The sequence below is a fragment of the Callithrix jacchus genome, chromosome 1 (assembly GCF_049354715.1).
Source record: "Callithrix jacchus isolate 240 chromosome 1, calJac240_pri, whole genome shotgun sequence".
NCBI lineage: Eukaryota > Metazoa > Chordata > Mammalia > Primates > Cebidae > Callithrix > Callithrix jacchus.
In genome coordinates, this window is record NC_133502.1 from 208,927,472 (window position 1) to 208,945,885 (window position 18,414).

The 18,414-nt window shown below is 56.7% G+C and overlaps 1 protein-coding gene across 5 annotated transcripts in view; it reads left to right on the forward strand.

Moving 5' to 3' along the window:
* The window catches only part of MICALL1 (MICAL like 1), a 35,282-nt gene extending 17,358 nt beyond the window's left edge, over positions 1-17,924 (forward strand). For 2 of the 5 annotated variants that reach the window (XM_035272388.3, XM_035272367.3), the window contains exons 6-16: positions 1,017-1,471; positions 3,349-3,406; positions 4,659-5,038; positions 6,685-7,100; positions 10,164-10,298; positions 10,928-11,054; positions 11,173-11,263; positions 11,435-11,508; positions 14,162-14,276; positions 14,510-14,556; positions 16,671-17,924. In XM_035272388.3, the coding sequence (XP_035128279.1) occupies positions 1,017-1,471; positions 3,349-3,406; positions 4,659-5,038; positions 6,685-7,100; positions 10,164-10,298; positions 10,928-11,054; positions 11,173-11,263; positions 11,435-11,508; positions 14,162-14,276; positions 14,510-14,556; positions 16,671-16,792 (2,020 nt within the window). In that variant the 3' untranslated portion in view covers positions 16,793-17,924. Of the gene's footprint in view, positions 1-1,016; positions 1,472-3,348; positions 3,407-4,658; positions 5,039-6,684; positions 7,101-10,163; positions 10,299-10,927; positions 11,055-11,172; positions 11,264-11,434; positions 11,509-14,161; positions 14,291-14,509; positions 14,557-16,670 lie in introns of all 5 variants that reach the window. The other 3 variants (XM_078340338.1, XM_035272375.3, XR_004733551.3) reach the window with 2 other exon arrangements.
* The last annotated feature ends 490 nt before the right edge of the window (positions 17,925-18,414 follow it).

Here is an 18,414-nt window from a genome sequence, read left to right on the forward strand (position 1 = left end):
TCTGACCTTTTGATCCATTCGCCTTGGCCTCCCAAAGTGCTGGGATTACGTCCTCCCCTCCCCTCTCCCCGCAACTGCAACTTTCATTTTGTGACTAGATGTAAATATTTCCCTGAAATAAAACTGTGTAAGTAGAGGCATAGCCGGGGTAAGAGTTTCACAAAGCACTTGGCTTTTCTTGTACGATACAATCTGATATATTGTATATTATTCTAGTTGATTAACAAAACACAGCCAGGTGTGGTGGCTCATGCCTGTAATCTCAGTACTTTGGGAGACCGAGGAGGGTGGATCATTTGAGGTTGGGAGTTGGAGACCAGCCTGGCCAACTTGGTGAAACTCTGTCTCTACTAAAAATACAAAAAAAAAAGTCCAGACCTGGTGGCTCACGCCTATAATCCCAGCACTTTGGGAGGCCGAGGCAGGCGGAGCACCTGAGGTCAGGAGTTTGAGACCAACATGGAGAAACCCTGTCTCTACTAAAAATACAAAATAGCTGGGCCTGGTGGCTGCGCCTGTAGTTCCAGCTACTTAAGAGGCTGTGGCAGGAGAATCGCTTGAACCTGAGAGGCTGAGGTTGCAGTGAGCCGAGGTCGTGCCATTGCACTCCAGCCTGGGCAACAAGACTGAGACTCCATCTCAAAACAACAACAATGACAAAAACCAAAACACAAAACACCACCTGACTGGGTAAAAGCCACTGCTTTATTTTCTTGAGCCACCCTGGATGCAGCCACTCACTGGATGCCACCTCTCAGGGGGTCCTTTGCTTCTTCCTCTTGCAGCATAAACTGAAGGCATGTTTCACAATTTCTGTTACTGATTTCATTGCTCCACTCTGCTTCTGACACTTACTGTTTTCTTTGTCCTCTGGGAAGTCTAGGGTTGGAGCCAGGAGCTTGGCTGGCAGTTGGGAGGAGGGAAGGGAGGGAGCAGCCTTGGCTGCGGCTGGAGGGGCGGCCAGTGCCTGGTCCCAGCTGCCTGGCTAAGTGAACCCCTGTCCTGTCCCCTGGCAGATGTCGGCGGTGCTCCAGCACTCTGCTCCCTGGGGCTTACAAGAATGGGCCCGAGGAGGGCACCTTTGTATGTGCAGAACACTGTGCCAGGCTGGGCCCAGGGGTGCGGTCGGGGACCAGGCCTGGGTCCTTCCCACAGCCAAAGCAGCAGCACCAGCAGCAACTCGAGGAAGATGCCAAGGATCCTCCAGGAGGCAGCCCCAGCTCCAGTGCACCTGCAGGGGCTGAGGCAGATGGACCCAAGACCAGCCCTGACTCCCGGCCCCAGATCCCTACCAAGCCCCGGGTTTCTGGCAAACCTCAGGAGCTGGCCAGCCCCCCTGCTGGCCGCCCCACACCCGCCCCCAGGAAGGCCTCTGAGAGCACAGCCCCAGCACCCCCCACGCCCCGGCCCCGCTCCAGTCTGCAGCAGGAGAACCCGGTGGAGCAGGCCAGCAGCAGCAGCCTGATGAATGGTGAGCAGGGTCCAGTCGGGGCAGGGTGCGCTTGGTGACAGTGCACGATCTGTTGAAAAGTCTGCCGGTCTGGGAGTGTTTGTGGGCCCCTCTCCGTCTGTGCTGCTAATGTACTGTGCTGTTCTGGGCCTCCCTGTGTCTCTGAGATTATTATTATTATTATTGTTATTTATTGAGACTGAGTTTTGCTCTTGTCCAGGCTGGAGTGCAATGATGCGATCTTGGCTCACTGCAACCTCTGCCCCCCAGGTTCAAGCAATTCTCCTGCCTCAGCCTCCTGAGTAGCTGGGATTACAGGCATGCACCATCACATCTGGCTGATTTTGTATTTTTTTTTTTTTTTTTTTTTTTTTTTTTAGTAGAGACAGGATTTTTTCATGTTGGTCAGGTTGGTCTTGAACTCCTGACTTCAGGTGATCGCCCGCCTTGGCCTCCTAAAGTGCTGGGATTACAGGCATGAGCCACTGCAGTCGGGGTCCTTACTTTTTTTTTTTTTTGAGATGGAGTCTCTCTGTCATCCAAGCTGGAGTACAATGGCATGATCTTGGTTCACTGCAACCTCCACCTCCCAGGTTCAAGCAATTCTCCTGCCTCAGCCTCTGGATTAGCTGGGACTACAGGTGCATGCCACCATTCCTGGCTAATCTTTCTATTTTTTTGGTAGAGATGGGTTTTCGCCACATTGGCCAAGCTGGTCAGGTCCTGACCTCAGGTGATCCACTGTCTCGGCCTCCCAAAGTGCTGGGATTACAGGTGCGAACCACCACACCCAGCCTGTTTCTGAGGTTATTAGTGGCTGCCACAAATGCTGAGTTCCTGCGGCCTCGCCGTGCTCTGTTCTCCATGCTGGGACGGTGCAAACAAAACACAGCCAGGCCCCCACCCCTGCACTGCCTCCCTCTGCATGCCTTTATGTGTGCTCTTTTGCATCTTTCTGGGGGCTTTAGTTTCAGAGTGTATAGGAAGTGCCACTCCGCATGTACCTGTGTGTCCCTGAGGTCTCTGGGACTTTGCACATTGGTGCAAAGTGTGTCCTGGCCCATCCACAGGCACACTGCAGGTGACCTCCATGCCCAGCCTCTATGCTTGTCCTGCAAGAGGAGAACTCAGGGGCTTGGGGGAGAGCAGAGGGGTCAGGTGCGCCCCTGAGCCAGTGTGAGCTCCAGTGGAAACCCCTGGCCCATTCTGTGGATGCATTCTCCCCCAACCCCACATTGTGGAATGCTCCCAGACGACCTGCCCGGGTTTCCATGAGCTTGTAGGATTGAGACTCCTTGTAACCCGAGGTGTTCTGGGCAGCACTTATCATTCTGTTAGAGAAGGCACTGGCCACGGGGAAACTCCCACGGTCACCCTGTGCCTTGCACCAGAACATTCTGTATGTTAGCTCTTGTGGAGGCTGGATCTGAGCTGGGGACACAGACTGTTCAGGCCTATTTGTGCCTTCAGGGTGCTCCTAGCATCAAGTTGGAGACAGGCACGGACACGGGGGTTTCAGTAGAGTGTGGAAGTCTTGTTAAGAGGGAAGGAGGGGAGCAGGGGCTGTTGTGGGATTCACGGAGGACACTTGGGAGTCAGGGGCTGCCAGGCGGAGGTGGCTCCTGGGCTGAGTCGAGATGATGTTTCCTGCCCACATTGGGGAGGTGGCTGAGGGGATTTGGATTTCCTCTTCTCAAATGAAATATAAATGGCCTGGCCTTGACCCCTGACTGTTCTCAGTCATGGTGCTTATCTAGTCTCCATGGGCTGGGCTGGGAGGTGCTAGGGTGCAGGAGGAAGGTGGGGCATTCCTGGGGCAGTAGGTGCTGTGGCTGGCTCCCTGGGTGCCCACCTCCTCCTACCCATGAAGGCCTGGCTCACTCTCCTTTCCCATCTAGGAAGACTGCACGAACCACCTATCCCCAAGCCAAGGGGGACACCGAAGCCATCCGAGGGGTATGTCAATCCCTGAAAGGCTTTCCTGCTTTGGAGGCCCTGGTGGTTGTAATTGGGGTACTCTGGGGCCTGGTTCAGGGAGAGGCTTCCTGTGGATGGGCAGGGTGGGGCTCAGGAGGGGAAGGAGAGCTGGGCCCACAGCCCTCTCTACTGAGGCTTACCCCAGGATTCCTGGCTAATCTTTCCATTTTAATCAGCTCCTTCTCAGGTCCCTGCTCCTGTAGGCAGTGCCGGGTGCAAGCAGCCACCTCTGGGATCTGTCTCCTCTCCAGGTTCCTTTGCCCTGTAATGTGGGAGGCCGAGGCTCGATTATAGAGTTGATTTGAGGCTTAGCAGCAGAGTATAGAAAGACCTGGAAAAGGCCAGATGCGGTGGCTAATGCCTAATGCCAGCACTTTGGGAGCTCAGGGCAGGCGGATCACCTGAGGTCAGGAGTTTGAGACCAGCACGACCAACATGGAGAAACCCTGTCTCTACTAAAAATGCAAAATTAGCCGGGCGTGGTAGCGGGCTACTCAGGAGGCTGAGGCAGGAGAATTGCTTGAACCTGGGAGGCTGAGGTTGCGATGAGATCGCGGCATTACACTCCAGCCTGGGCAACAAGAGGGAAACTCCATTTCAAAAAAAAAAAGGAAGAAAGACCTGGAAAAGCTCAGCTGTTGTACCTGTCCCTCCGGTCCTGCACACAGGAGGACTCTGCTTCACGGGAGGACATCTACTTCACCTATTATTTGGGGGCCATGCTTCCCCCATGTGGTCGATCTGTAGAGAGTGAGGTGGGCCATGTTTGTGCCGGTCGCTAATGTTTACTGGTTTACTGATTCCCTGGCACTCAGCAGATGCCCCACCACCCTGCCCAGTGCTGGACTCAGTAGCTCACTGCCTTCTTACACTGACCCTGTGAGACAAGGATTATTATCCACCCCTTTGAGCGGAAGGGGAGACTGATACAGAGAGAGGACAGGTGACTTTCCCAGGTTATATGGGTTGTAGATGGCAGAGCCCCTTGGCGATCCTTTCCTGGGCTGGGTTAACAGCGGCTCTGTGACTTGAAGGTCTACCTTCTCTGGGCCTCAAGGGCTGTGACTGAACAGTCCATTTCAGACTGGCCCCGTGGGGCTGGGGGTGGAAGAAGGGAAATGGCCGTTTCTCACCCACCTCCTTTGAAGTGGACTCAAAACTGTCCAGAGAGAGAAGGAAGCTGACCCCTTGCTTCTGTTAATGGTTTCTGCTGCCTCCTGCCTCCCCGCAGGACACCAGCCCCCAGGAAGGACCCCCCTTGGATCACACTGGTGCAGGCAGAACCAAAGAAGAAACCAGCCCCACTTCCCCCAAGCAGCAGCCCTGGGCCACCAAGCCAGGACAGCAGGCAGGTGGAGAACGGAGGCACCGAGGAGGTGGCCCAGCCCAGCCCGGCGGCCAGCCTGGAGCCCAAACCCTATAACCCCTTTGAGGATGAGGAGAACGCAGAGGAAGAGGCTCCAGCTGCACCCGACCTGGCTACCAGCCCTGCCCTGGCCCACCCAGAGTCCACACCCAAGTCTCTACACCCCTGGTACGGCATCACACCTACCAGCAGCCCCAAGACAAAGAAGCGCCCTGCGCCCCGCGCTCCCAGTGCATCCCCACTGGGTGAGTGCCTTTCCTGCAGCTCTCCTGACAGTCGGAACTCGGAGCGGAAGGGTGGCAGGTTAGCCCAGGCCTGGGGAGGGGTCTGGTGAGGCAGAGCCTCCCAGGGCAGGCACCACATGTTTCATAGGTGTCCTCATTTAATCCCAGAGCAAACCTGTGAGGAGGTATTGTCACCCCCACTTTGCAGGTGAGGAGACTGAGGCACAGAGAGGCTAAGTAGTTTTAGTAGTTTGCCTACTTAAGTTTAAGTAAAGCCTCTCGGTGCTTAAGTGGTAGAGGCAGCACTTGAACCCAGGGAGTCCGGCCAGAGTCTCTCTTCACCCTTCCTGACATGCTCATTAAACGTGCTGTCCAGTGATGTGCTCAGTGCAGCAAGAGGCTCACAGAGGCCAGGTGCGGTGGCTCAAGCCTGTAATCCCAGCACTTTGGGAGGCCAAGGCGGGTGGATCACAAGGTCAAGAGATCACAAGGTCAACATGGTGAAGCCCTGTCTCTACTAAAAATACAAAAAATTAGCCGGGCATGGTGGTGCTTGCCTGTAATCCCAGCTACTCAGGAGGCTGAGGCAGGAGAATTGCCTGAACCCAGGAGGCGGAGGTTGCGGTGAGCCGAGATCGCGCCATTGCACTCCAGCCTGGGTAACAAGAGTGAAACTCCGTCTCAAAAAAAAAAAAAAGAGACTCACAGAAAGCACAAGGGAGGGGTTTGCTCTAATCCTGCCCAATGCTGTCACTGTCACTGTGGTTGCCAGGTGACTTGGGCTCTCACCTGGGCGTGTGTGATCAGGTGTAATGCTCTGAGCTGGTCCTTCCCTGAGTCTGTCTGCAGTCCCCCATGTGACGTGGTGGCTCAGCTCCAGGCTGCTGGGCCTCCTCTGGCCAGATCTTCCCCACTCACCCAGGCATGCTGGAGTTTTTGGCCCTCACCTTCACCTCGGCTGGGTCTGGCCACCTCTCAGAGCTCCGTGGGACCCCCTCAGACAGTGGGGCAAGAGCATACCAGAACTGGCAGAGGCAGGTGCTCAGTCCTGGGACCCAGCTGAGCCTGTCTGAGTGGAGGCAGTGGGCAGCTTCGGGGCACAGCAGGGGAGCATGGGCTCTGGAGTCAGATGCAGTGCTTTTAATCCCAGCCCTTGCTGGGGCGAGCGCCCTCTCCTCTCTGAGCCTGTTCCCTCATCTGGAAAATGCAGATGATGTCTTTGGAAGCATCATGTCCATCAGCCACGAGGAGATAAATTGGTGCCCGGCAGCGCCTGGCCCAGAGCTGGCGGCTGTGAGGGCTGCCTGCCTGTTCCTCCCCTCCCTGCACTGCAGATCCGGGCAGAGGAGGTGCCACCTTGCTTCCTCTGGCTTTCCCAAGGTGGTTTTGCTGTGGGTGCCCTCAGGCACGAAAGGGGCTGTGAAGAGCGTGGGGAAATGGAAGCAGCGGGTGAACGCGAGGCGGGTGGGGTGGACTCGGGTGGCTGGATCACTTCATGACTTGGTGCTGCCCAGCGTTTGCCGTTCCCTGGGCCTTGGCCCCGTCTCATGTGGAGGGCTTGGGTTTCCAGGACTGCCTGGAGCTCTGTTGAAAGTGGAGCCCGGGGGTGGGGCTGGAAGCCCTTGTCGTGCTCCCCTTGTGAGGTGTCCTGGTGCTCGTCTGCACAGCTCTCCACGCCTCCCGCCTTTCGCACTCGGAGCCACCCTCGGCCACACCATCGCCAGCGCTCAGCGTGGAGAGCCTGTCGTCTGAGAGCTGCAGCCAGACTGCGGGTGGGGAGCTGCTGGAGCCGCCGGCTGTGCCCAAGAGCTCCTCAGAGCCTGCTGTCCATGCCCCTGGCACCCCTGGAAACCCTGCTGGCCTCTCTGCCAACTCCTCCCTGGCCTCCTCTGAGGAGTTAGTGCAGCCCAGAGTGGAACAGATGCCTCAAGCCAGCCCGGGCCTTGCCCCCAGGACCAGGGGCAGCCCAGGGCCCCAGCTGGCCAAGCCTTGCAGTGCTGCCACCCCAACGCCTCTCTTGTTGGTTGGAGAAAGCAGCCCTGTGCCATCCCCTGGAAGCTCGTCCCCACAGCTGCAGGTAAAGGTGAGTGCCCCTCACCCTCGCTAAAAGTGGCACCCTTTCTAGTGGATGTGGGTCTGGTCTCAGGGCAGAAATGCCCGGGGCCTTTTCGGTCTTTGCTGGCCCCTGACTTCCTGAGTGGCCTTGGCCAGTCTGCCCATTACCCACTGTGTCCATTGAGGCCCAGACCCGTCTGTCCATCCTTGCATCCGTCTACCAGAGCTCCCACCCCTCTGTCCACCTGTCCATATGCCCAGACTTCCAGGTCTTACATATCAGGGCCCCTGTTTGCCTCCCATCCCCTGCACTGGCCTATTTGGGTTTTATTCACTGGATGCCAAGCATCCCATATCGTCTGTCCCGCTCCGTCTGCTCAGGCTCTACTGAAGCCAGACCCTGGGCACAGTTGGATTAAAACCCTGCCCTGGCGGGGCATGGAGACTCACACCTGTAATCCCAGCACTTTAGGAGGCCAAAGCAGGGGTATCACTTGAGGCTAGGAGTTTGAGACCAGTGTGGCCAACATGGTGAAACCCCATCTCCACTAAAAATAGAAAAATTAGCCAGGCATGGTGGTGCACGCCGGTAATCCCAGCTACTTGGGAGGCTGAGGCAGGAGAATCGCTTGAACCTGGGAGGTGGAGGTTGCAGTGAGCTGAGAGGGCCCACAACCTGGGCAACAGAGTGAGACTCTTTCTCAAAAAAAAAAAAAAAAAAAGACCCTGTCTTTGGCCTCCAGGGGCTCACGATCTGCTCAGGGAGATAAGTGTAATGGTTGTTTTAGAAGGTGACCTCGGGTAGAGCACAGAGGGGAGGGGACAACTCCCTTCTGCAGAGACCTGGGTCTCCCTGCAGTAGAACGGGAAAGCTGGGGTCCCTGAATAATTCCCGTGTACATCGATGCCTGGGCCCCAGAAGGCATGTGGATATGGTGGTCCCTGTCCTCAAGGCACTCCCAGCCAGGTCAGGGGGAGGTACTATAATGACCATGCTGCTGCATGTAGAGTTTTTATTTTTAGATGGAGCCTGTTGCCCAGGCTGGAGTGCAGTGGTGTGATCTAGCTGGGCACCCGTCCAGGCTGCTCCTGATCCAGATGTGCTGTGGGCTGTGGGTTTACCTGTTTCTCAGCCCCATGCTGAGAACCTGGGGATTGCCTGGGTCAGGACTTTCTTCCGGGCACCCAGTTCATGAGGGGCTTTTCTTGTAGCCACAGCCCCTTTGGACACCCCTGCACTCTGCAGGCCTCTGAGCTCCCAAGGCTCTTCTCACCCTGGATGGAGGGTGACAAGATAGCCCTTGTGGGCCGGCTAAAGTCGTGGCCTGACCCTGCCCATGTGCCTCAGGCATCATTGAACCTTCCCTGGCTCCAGCAAGAGCCTCTTGGGTACTGATTCTGGCTCTGCCTCCCACCTCCTGTGTCCGTGAGCAGGCCCCATCTTCCTCTGGGCCTGGGGCTCCCACAGACGGTGAGGCGCTGGGCAGCACCAAGTGTCCTGAGTGCTTAGAAGACCTCCTAGCTCCTTGGTGGTGGAGGGCTGGGGGTGGATCAGCTTCCGATTCTCCTGTTTTGTCTGAAGTTTTGGGGCTGAGAAAAGGCTGAAAAACCTTGGAGGAGCTCCGAGGCTTTGAGCTGCCTGGCTCTGCCAGCCCCTCTGGGTGTGTCCAGAGGGAGGGAGCAGAACCCCAGGTGTACCTCCTTGTGGGGAACCCCTCTGTCCCACCGTCGCCTCAGGATTAGGAGAGAATTTCAGAGGCAGCGGGGGCCTTAGGGTGCCACCCTGGCTCATTGGGTGGTACTGACCTGCGGGAGCCAGGCCCTGCTTCCTTGCTGTGCCCAGACTTGGGCCCCAGCACCCTCCCTGCTTAAGAAGCCCCAGAGCAGCTCCCACCCCGAAAGCCTCTCTCCCTGGGCTGGAGCTGCCCCCGCTCTGCAGCTGCCGAGAGAAAGCAGGGTCAGCGCTCCTTGGAGCACCCCAGGTCTCAGGTGAGGCCTTGGTAGGGGGCTTACAGTGACGCCTTTTTCCAATGAGCCGGGAAGAGTGGTTGGGAAACTGAGACTGCCCATCTAAGGTTCTGACCACTACCCCTCAATGCTCGATGGCTGCCCAGGCCCTGAAATGGACAGATTCTCATCCCAGCTTGGGCTCATGGGAAGTGTGTGGCCTTGAGCAAATGACTTAACCTCTCTGAACTTGAGTTTACCCAGCTGTGAAATGGGCATTATAATACCCACTTTGCTGTGTGGTTGCTACTTAGAATTAAAGAATGTATAAGAAGGCCAAGTGTGGTAATCGCAGCACTTTGGGAGGCCAAGGCAGGAGGATCACTTGAGCCCAGGAGTTTGAGACCAGCCCGGGCAACAAAGTGAGACCCCATCTCTACAGAAAATACGCAAGATTAGCCAGGCGTGGTGGTTCGAGCCTGTAGTCCCAGCTTCTCGAGAGGCCGAGCTGGGAGGATCGCTTGAGCCCCAGGAGGCTGAGGCTGCAGTGGAGCCACCATCGCGCCACGGCTGCACACCAGCCTGGTGACAGAGTGAGACTGTCTCAAAAAAATGCAAAAAGTGTCCAGTGTTGCCAGGTGCAGTGGCTCATGCCTGTAATCTCAGCACTTTGGGAGGCTGAGACGGGTGGATCATGAGGTCAGGAGATCGAGACCATCCTGGATAACATGGTGAAACCCCGTCTCTACTAATAATACAAAAAATTAGCCAGGTGTGGTGGTGGTTGCCTGTAGTCCCAGCTATTCAGGAGGCTGAGGCAGGAGAATTGCTTGAATCCTGAAGGCGGAGGTTTCAGTGAGCCAAGATTGTGCCATTGCACTCCAGCCTGGGAAAAAGAACAAAACTCCATCTCAAAAAAAAGTGTCTAGTGTAGTAACACACATGTGGGAAGAGCTCTGGAAATGGAAATGTTTGTTGAATGACTAAGGGCATCAGAGATGGAATTCGCGGAGACTGTCTCTTTGCCTGGGTCCTGCTGGCCCTGGAGTCCTGACCTGCTTTCCATGCTCCCAAATACCAGGCTCCTGGGGTCTCATGTGCCCTCTTCCCAGACTCACCCTCGGTCCTGTCTCCTTGCCTTTAGTCCTCCTGCAAGGAGAACCCTTTTAACCGGAAGCCATCACCTGCAGCGTCCCCAGCCACAAAGAAGGCCACCAAGGGATCCAAGCCAGTGAGGCCACCTGCCCCAGGACACGGCTTTCCGCTCATCAAACGCAAGGTACCAGCTGGGAGCCCTCAGAGACCTGGCTGGCCTGGGCTGGCACCCCCGATTCCGCAGCTGCAGGCTTCTCCTGGGACTCTAGGGAGGCTGGTTGGCTGGGCAACTGCCCTCAGATGCTCAAGAGGGCACTCTTGGCCAACTGGAAGGTCTAACTTGCAGCCGGGAGGGATTTGGAGCAGATCAGCCCTTCTCCACCAAAAGCAGTGGGTGGTGCGTTTAATTTGCTACCAGCAAGTTCAAGTATCAAGCACTCGTGATACACTGCCACTTAAAGAGATTAGCGTGTTCTCAAGTTTATCTCTGTAATAGGGTCACTCTCACTGACATTGTGATACTCTTTCTGGAGTGGCAGAGAGGAGGCGTTTCTGTGAAGGGCAGGGACTCATGCCATCTGTGGTGTGTATGTTGGTGCTGGGACCAGAGGCATGCAGGGTTGTGGCTGTCCCCACACTGACCCCCTCCCCACACTGGGACCCTGCCTCCTTACCACGCTGGCGTCAGAAGCAGGGCCTGGGACCTGGAGCCTGAAGTGGCCAATGCTGGCCAGAGAAGAGGGCAAGGCTCCTGGCAGCAGGCAGGCAGGTGGGGGCCGGCTGGCCGTCAGGTGACCAGGCGCTGTTGGGCAGGTCCAGGCTGACCAGTACATTCCTGAGGAGGACATCCATGGAGAGATGGACACCATTGAGCGCCGGCTGGATGCCCTGGAGCACCGTGGGGTGCTGCTGGAGGAGAAGCTGCGTGGCGGCATGAATGGTGCGGGAGCGGCTGGGAGGGCCTGCTGGGTGGGGCTGGGGCAGGAGCCTCTAGTCCCCTGGGGAACTGAGCCGGGCATGTCGGCCAGCCCTGGCCTCAGTGGGTGTCTGGCTTCCAGAGAGCCGTGAGGACGACATGCTGGTGGACTGGTTCAAGCTTATCCACGAGAAGCACCTACTGGTGCGACGAGAGTCTGAGCTCATCTACATGTGAGTCCCCCAGCCCCTGGCATCCCTCCCTGGAATCCGTAGAGCTTAGGACGGAGAACCGTGACCCTTTTCCCCTCATCAGAAACAGCACAGGGCAGGGCAGCCCAGCCCAGGCAGAATCTCGGCTCACTGCAACCTCTGCCTCTCGGTTCACCTTATTCCCACCCCTAGCTTTAAGCAGCAGAACCTGGAGCAGCGCCAGGCTGACGTCGAGTATGAGCTCCGGTGCCTCCTCAATAAGCCAGGTGAGCAGTCACTGGCACTCCCCTGGCACCTGCCCTGGGGCCTGGTGACACAGAGGAGTGGGGGAGTGGGAGAACCCCAGGGAGATGCACAAGCAGACTGAGGACAGGGCCAGAGGAGGGGGCATGGAACAGGGCTGTCTGGGTCACCCCCGAGGAAGGAAGAGACTGTAACAGGCAATAAGTTGGCTGGGGCTGTGGCAGGAGAGGGAACTGCACAGACAGTGTGGGGTGTGGATGTCTGGTACCAGGGACGACAGGCCTGGGGTACCAGGGATGGGTCTCAGTGAAGACCAGGCCCAGGTTCAGACCGGCCTGATTTGTGGGTGGGTCAGACTGTCCCGTGTTCTGCCACTAGCTTGCTGTGTGGCCTTGGGCAAGATTCTTAGCCTCACCTGAACCTCAGTGGCTTCAAGTATAAGACGGGAATGAAGGTCCCCACCTCTTCCGGTATTCTTGGGACCAGGAGACAGTGGACGTGGACTCTGTACCTCTGAGGGGCTGATGGCTGATGGTTGCCATGTGGCTGAGTTGGGGTTTGGTGAGGAGGGCTCCTCACACACCCTGTGACCATGGAATGCTGGGAACCACAGCTGCAGGCAGAGACCCCAGGACTGTGGAGAGTCCAGAGTTGGGAGCCAAGAATTTTGACTACTTTGTTATGGCCCAGGCATGGTGCCAGTCCTGGCCAAGGCCATCATTCCCATTTGACAGATGAAAGGCTAGTGAAAGGCCAGAGAGGTTAGGGGATTTGCCTGTTGGTGACAAGGCTGGGCTTCCATCCACGTCTCTGACATGGGGCTGTCCCTGCACACACGGCCCCTCCAGACTGGGGATGGTGGCAGGGAACTGTCTACTGACTGGGGAACTTGGGAGGCTGGAGTGTCCCAGGGGAAGCCACAGAATATCCCAGACTTCTGCTGCCTTGTGTGAGTCACTCCCAACTCTCTAGGAGGCTGGGGTGCGGCCACCATTCAGGGAGCCACAGCGGCGCCCTGTGGCCAGAATGGGTATGACGCCTCTGCCTCCCGGGCCAGCCCAGCCTCCAGTTTACTGTGGCTTCTCCAGCCCGCTGTGTGGTGGCTGTGCTCTGGGGCTTGTCAGCCTACCCCAGATGCTGCTTTTGGAAGGTGAGGCTGGTGTATGAAGCCCTGAGTCCAATACACCTTGAGGGCCATTGCTTGGGGGTCTCGGGCTGCCAGGTTCAAATACGAGCTCCACCTTTGCTGTGTGACACTGGTGAAAGACTTCACATCCCTGAGTCTCAGTTTCCCCATGTGTAGACTGAGGTCATAACTTACCCAGGCCCTGGATATGGGAAATGGCAAAGTGGAATTCAAACTTGGGTGGTGACCCAGAGGCCCTGCTCTGTCCCCAGAACCAGGTTGGGCCACCTGCTCCTCAATTTGGGCAAGGTAAGGCCATGGGGAGAGGGGCAGTGGCTGAGGGGGCTTCAGGATATTCATTTATTTATCTTTTTGAGCAAGAGTCTCACTCTGTCACCCAGGCTGGAGTGCAGTGGCGTGATCTCAGCTCACTGCAACTTCTGCCTCTCGAGTTCAAGTGATTCTCCTGCCTCAGCCTCCTGAGTAGCTGGGATTACAGGTGCACGCCACCACGACTGGCTAAGTTTTGTACTTTTAGTGGAGATGGGGGTTTCACTATGTTGGTTAGGCTGGTCTTGAACTCCTGACTTTGTGATTGCCCACCTCAGCATCCCAAAGTACTGGGATAACAGGCGTGAGCCACTGCGTCTGGCTGCTAATTTTTGTACTTTTAGTAGAGATGAGGTTTTACCATGTTGGCCAGGCTGGTCTCAAACTCCTGGCATCCAGTGATTCGCCTGCTTCAGTCTCCCAAAGTGCTGGGATAACAGGCGTGAGCTACCAGGCCCGGCCTAGGATGTTTATTTGAAGGCAGGGAAGCCTGTGGTGGTGGATGTTGTGGAGGAAAGGCCAAGTGTGGGCACTCATCCCTGGAGCCTGCAGGCTGGGGGATGGGGGACTGCTAGAGCCGAAGTGGGCCCTTGAGGGTGGTCCTTGGCTGGGGCCTTGAGAGGAGAGGAGGCTGGAGGGGTGGCAGCTGTGCCCGGCCTCAGGGGAGTCTCCTGCTGGGCTCCCTGCCCCAGTATTTCCTATAATCTACCCTCCTCCACAACCTTGGATAAATGTCCTAGTATATATCCATTGTGCCAGTACTATCCATCACACACTTGGGTCATGTTGCTTCTCCTGTTGGAGGAGCCCTGGGGTTCCCTGTTGCCTCCTCACCCCTGCCCCACTCTGGCCCTCCTGAATCTTGCCTCCCGCCAGAAGCCACGTAGTGAACATTTGTTGAATGGATGAATGAACATGAGCATGAAACCCTCAGTGTGTGGCGCCCTGTTTTTGGAGCACGTGCTGTGCCAGCCCTGCTGGGGCCCCTTGCAGGGCTCCTTGGTAGGCAGCCTGGTATCCTTGGTCTCTTCTGTCACAACCTTGTCATTTCCCCAAGAACTTGTAAGCCCCACCTATCAGGGCCCGTCCTTTCTGCGCTATTGGTATCTAGCATGGTGTCGCCCATGGGGCTGGCTCGAAGCACTAAGCAGTGGCACCTGGCGGCCTGGGGAGGAAGAGGGCTTTCCTACACCACTCATGCCCCTCCAACTTTTCTCCAGAAAAGGACTGGACGGAAGAGGACCGGGGCCGGGAGAAGGTGCTGATGCAGGAGCTTGTGACCCTCATTGAGCAGCGCAATGCCATCATCAACTGCCTGGATGAGGACCGGCAGAGGTGACATGGCCAGGGTAGGGGCTCCTGGGGGACAGGGTCAGAGCAGGCCAGGCCCAGGGCCCCATGGGTGGGGCAGCTTCCTGGAGAGGCCAAGACACAGTCCACACCTTGGGCCAGGCCAGCCCTGCCCTCCTACCAGCGATCCCAGTGCACCCTTGCTCAGCCCTGTAGGGACAGAGAGGGCATCTGCTCCATCCTCCTGTGGGATGCTCAAATGCTGCTTCTTATTTCAGGGAGGAAGAGGAAGACAAGATGTTGGAAGCCATGATCAAGAAGAAAGGTGAGTCCCTTGCTGGGGATGAGGCTGGTGCCCACTTGAACTTCGGCATTGGGGGTGGAAAGGAGGGATCGGTTGAGGGAGGGTTGGAGTGGGCACTACCAGGATAGCTGGGCACTAACTCTGCAGCCTGTTTTGCAGGGAAGGCTGTTGGGTGTAGCAAGAGAGGCCAGTTTACAGCCAGGAAGGCTGCGGCTTAGGCTTGGAGGGTAGCCGTGGGGTGCCCTGATGCCCACAGAGAGGACTATGGTATACAGGAGGTATACATTTCCAGGGTGTATTCGCCCTCAGCTGTGCATTCCCCCTTGAGATCTGCAGCTGGTTTTGTTGGAGTCTGTGAGCTCAAACGGCAATGCTTCCTGGGGACCAAGTGGTGCTTGGAACAGTTAAAAGAGTACCGGACTGTGAGTCAAAGAATTTGTTTTTTTTTTTGTCTTGAGACAGAGTCCCACTCTGTTGCCCAGGCTGGAATGCAATGGCGTGATCTCGGCTCGCTGCCTCCCAGGTTCAAGTGATTCTCCTGCCTCAGCCTCCCGAGTTGCTGGGACTACAGGCATGCGCCACCACGCCTGGCTGATTTTTTTTTTGTATTTTTAGTAGAAATGGCGTTTCACCATGTTGGCCAGGCTGGTCTCAAACTCTGGCCTCAAGCAGTTTGCCCGCCTCGGCCTCCCAAAGTGCTGGGATTACAGGCGTGAGCCGCTGTGCTTGACCAGGATTTGGGATCGGTCTTGGTTTCGCCAGTAACTCATTCTGTGGCCTTGTGGTTATGTCTCGACTCAGGCCAAGTCAGACTACCTGAGTTCTAGTCCCGGCTCTGGCACTTAGGAGCTGGGTGACTTTGAGCCCGCCACTCCACCACTTTGTTCTCATTCTTCCTATCTGCAGAAGGGAAGTGAAAATGGCACCCCCTCCCAGGCCTGTGCTGGGGATCACTGAGATGATGTGTAAGGTTTAGCTGAGGCCCTGGCCCTACAAAGAGCTGAGTTGGTATTATTCCGTTTCTAAGGCCCGCATTTTCCTTGTCTATAAAATTAGGGGCTTGGACAGTTGATTTGGAAGGTGTCTATTGCTCTGACGGCGTTTGTGTCGTAAGAGAGCTGTGGGCACCAGCCTCGGTGAATTTAGCCTTTTATTTTATTTATTTATTTATTTTGAGTCGGAATCTTGCTCTGTTGCCCAGGCTGGAGTGCAAAGGTGCGACCTTGGCTCAGTGCAACCTCTGCCTCTCAGGTTTAAGGGATTCTCCGGGTTCAAGCGATTCTTCTGCCTCAGCCTCCCAAGTAGCTGGCATTATAGGCACATGCCACCACGCCTGGCTAATTTTTGTATTTTTCGTAGAGATGGGTTTCACCATGTTGGCCAGGCTGGTCTTGTGGTCAGACTGGTCTTGAACTCCTGACCTCATGATCCACCCTTCTTGGCCTCCCAAAGTGCAGGGATTACAGGCGTGAGCCACTGCGCCTGGCCCAAATCTAGCTTTTTAAAGATAAATGGGGCTGGGCATGGTGGCTCATGCCTGTAATCCCAGCACTTTGGGAGGCAGAGGTGGGCCAATTGCCTGGGTCAGGAGTTTGAGACCAGCCTGGCCAACATGGTGAAAACTCCATCTCTACTAAAAATATAAAAATTAGCTTGTCTCCAGCTTGGGTAACAAGAGCAAAACTCTGTCTCAAAAAAAAAAAAAATTAGCTGGGTGTGGTGGCTCATGCCTGTAATCCCAGCTACTTGGGAGGCTAAGGCAGGAGAATTGCTTGAACCCGGGAGGCGGAAGTTGCAGTGAGCCAAGATCCCGCCTGGGTGACGGAGTGAGATTCCATTTCAAAAAAAAAGAAAGATAAATGGATGCCATGCTTCAGAATTCGCAGAGTCTGCAGAACTCTGACCATCCTGACCTTTCCCCAAACACTGGAGGCAGGGACAGGGAGCGTGGGCCCCATCTTCTAGGTGAAGAGACAGAGGCTGGGAAAGGTGACTTGTCCCAGGCTCCACACAGGAAGTCGGGGGGCTGGGCTGAGCCCTGCTGGCCACGCCGGGGCTTATGTCACTGCCTTCAGCCTGCCCTGGATGGACCTGGCCTCCCCACTTGGTTAAGTGCCCCCCTCTCTGTGCTGCAGAGTTCCAGAGGGAGGCTGAACCCGAGGGCAAGAAGAAGGGGAAGTTCAAGACCATGAAGGTGCTGAAGCTGCTAGGAAACAAACGTGATGCCAAGAGCAAGTCCCCCAGAGACAAGAGCTAATGCACGGGAAGCCAGTTGGGGACCACGCCTTCCCGGGCCAAACCCCGGGCTGTGCTCCGTTTGAAGCGGTGCCCTGCCCCGCTCAGATCAGTCAGGAGGAAGATGACTAAGGGGAGGGAGCCTCTGGGCTACGGCCCCTCCCTCCTCAGGGGCCTCTGACTGCTCTGGGCCTAAGAGTCTCTTCTTCTCCGAGTCCCAGGCAGTGGTGACTCAGTCCTGCCCAACCTGATTCTGATGACTCCAGATGCTGTGACTGACCTAAGGAGCAAATAGGGTCCCAGGGTCCAGGGAGGGGCGACCGCTGAGCACATCCGCCCCCTCACCCTGCCCAGCCCCTGCCATGAACTCTGGCTGGGGTCTCTGCCTCCAGGGTTCTGCTCTTCCAGGCAGGCCAGCAAGGGGCACTGGGCCATACTGGCTTCTTCCCACCCCAGCCCTGGCTCTGAATCTGTCTTCCTGTCCTGTGCAGGTGCCCCTGAGTCTCAGTTTCCCTCACTCAGGAGTTTGTGACTAAGTGGCCTGTACTGTCAGATGTGAATGGGCCTGATGGGCAGATCCATCCCTCTCTCCCTCACAGTTGCAGGAGAGGCTTGCCTCGTCTCCCCTTATCCACAGGGAGCCTCCCTTGCCAGGTCCAGGGCTGCGATGCCATGCAGGGCAGGTGGGTGTCCTGTTAGCTGCGCCCAGTGTGGACCCCCGGCTGCAGCCTGGTCCCTGCTTGTCAGGTGGGGAGGGTGCACTTGAAGCAGGTGCTCATCTCGGTTCTTTAACATCTGTAGTCTGACCCCTCATTGAGGCTTTCCTCTGCCACCGCAGTCCAGGGGACAGGCTCGCTCCCATCTGTGGTCATCACTAGTCTGTCTCCTCTGTCATCTGTTCTCTCCCTGGCTCACTCCCACCGAAGGCCTGATGGCCACTCACCCCTCTGGGATGGCCGTGGGAGAGGAGGAGTGATGGGGACCACCACCTTTTCTGCAGGAAATGTGCCCAGCAGCTCTTGGTCAAAGCACTGTTGCTATAAGCTATCTCCGGGACGCCTCTAGGCCCCCTTCCCTCTACACACCTCTGGGAAAAGATCACACTGTATTAACTCTAGAGGAGTTTCCTCACCAATAAACAGAGACAACCTCAACTGCCAGGGAGTGCCCTGTAGCCTTAGGCCGCAGCGGCAGCCTTGTCTGCCCTCCTGCCTGCCCCTGCCACACCTGGTGGCTGGGCATCTCTGGTCTCCCAGAGGCCATGTTGGGGCTGTGTTCCGAGAGGGGGCTTTGTCCTCGCTGTCTGCCACTGGGTAGGATCCCTTTCCTCTGCAGGGAGAGGTGGCTCCTGGGTCCTGCAGCTGCTGGCAGGATTTTTCTAAACATGCCTGTTGGCCTGGAGCTGGAGCTACCCACTCCACGACCTTTCCAGGGCCAGACAGACAGGTAGCACGCAGGAGCCCAAGTGACAGAGCTCTGGCGAACTGTTCCGGTGTCTGGCAGGGGCAGGGCTGAACTGGAGACAGCTCCAAGGGCCGCCTCCCTCACTCAGGGCCAGACAGGTAACACGCAGGAGCCCAAGTGACAGAGCTCTGGCGAACAGTTCCGGTGTCAGGAGACTAAGGGCTGAACTGGAGACAGCTC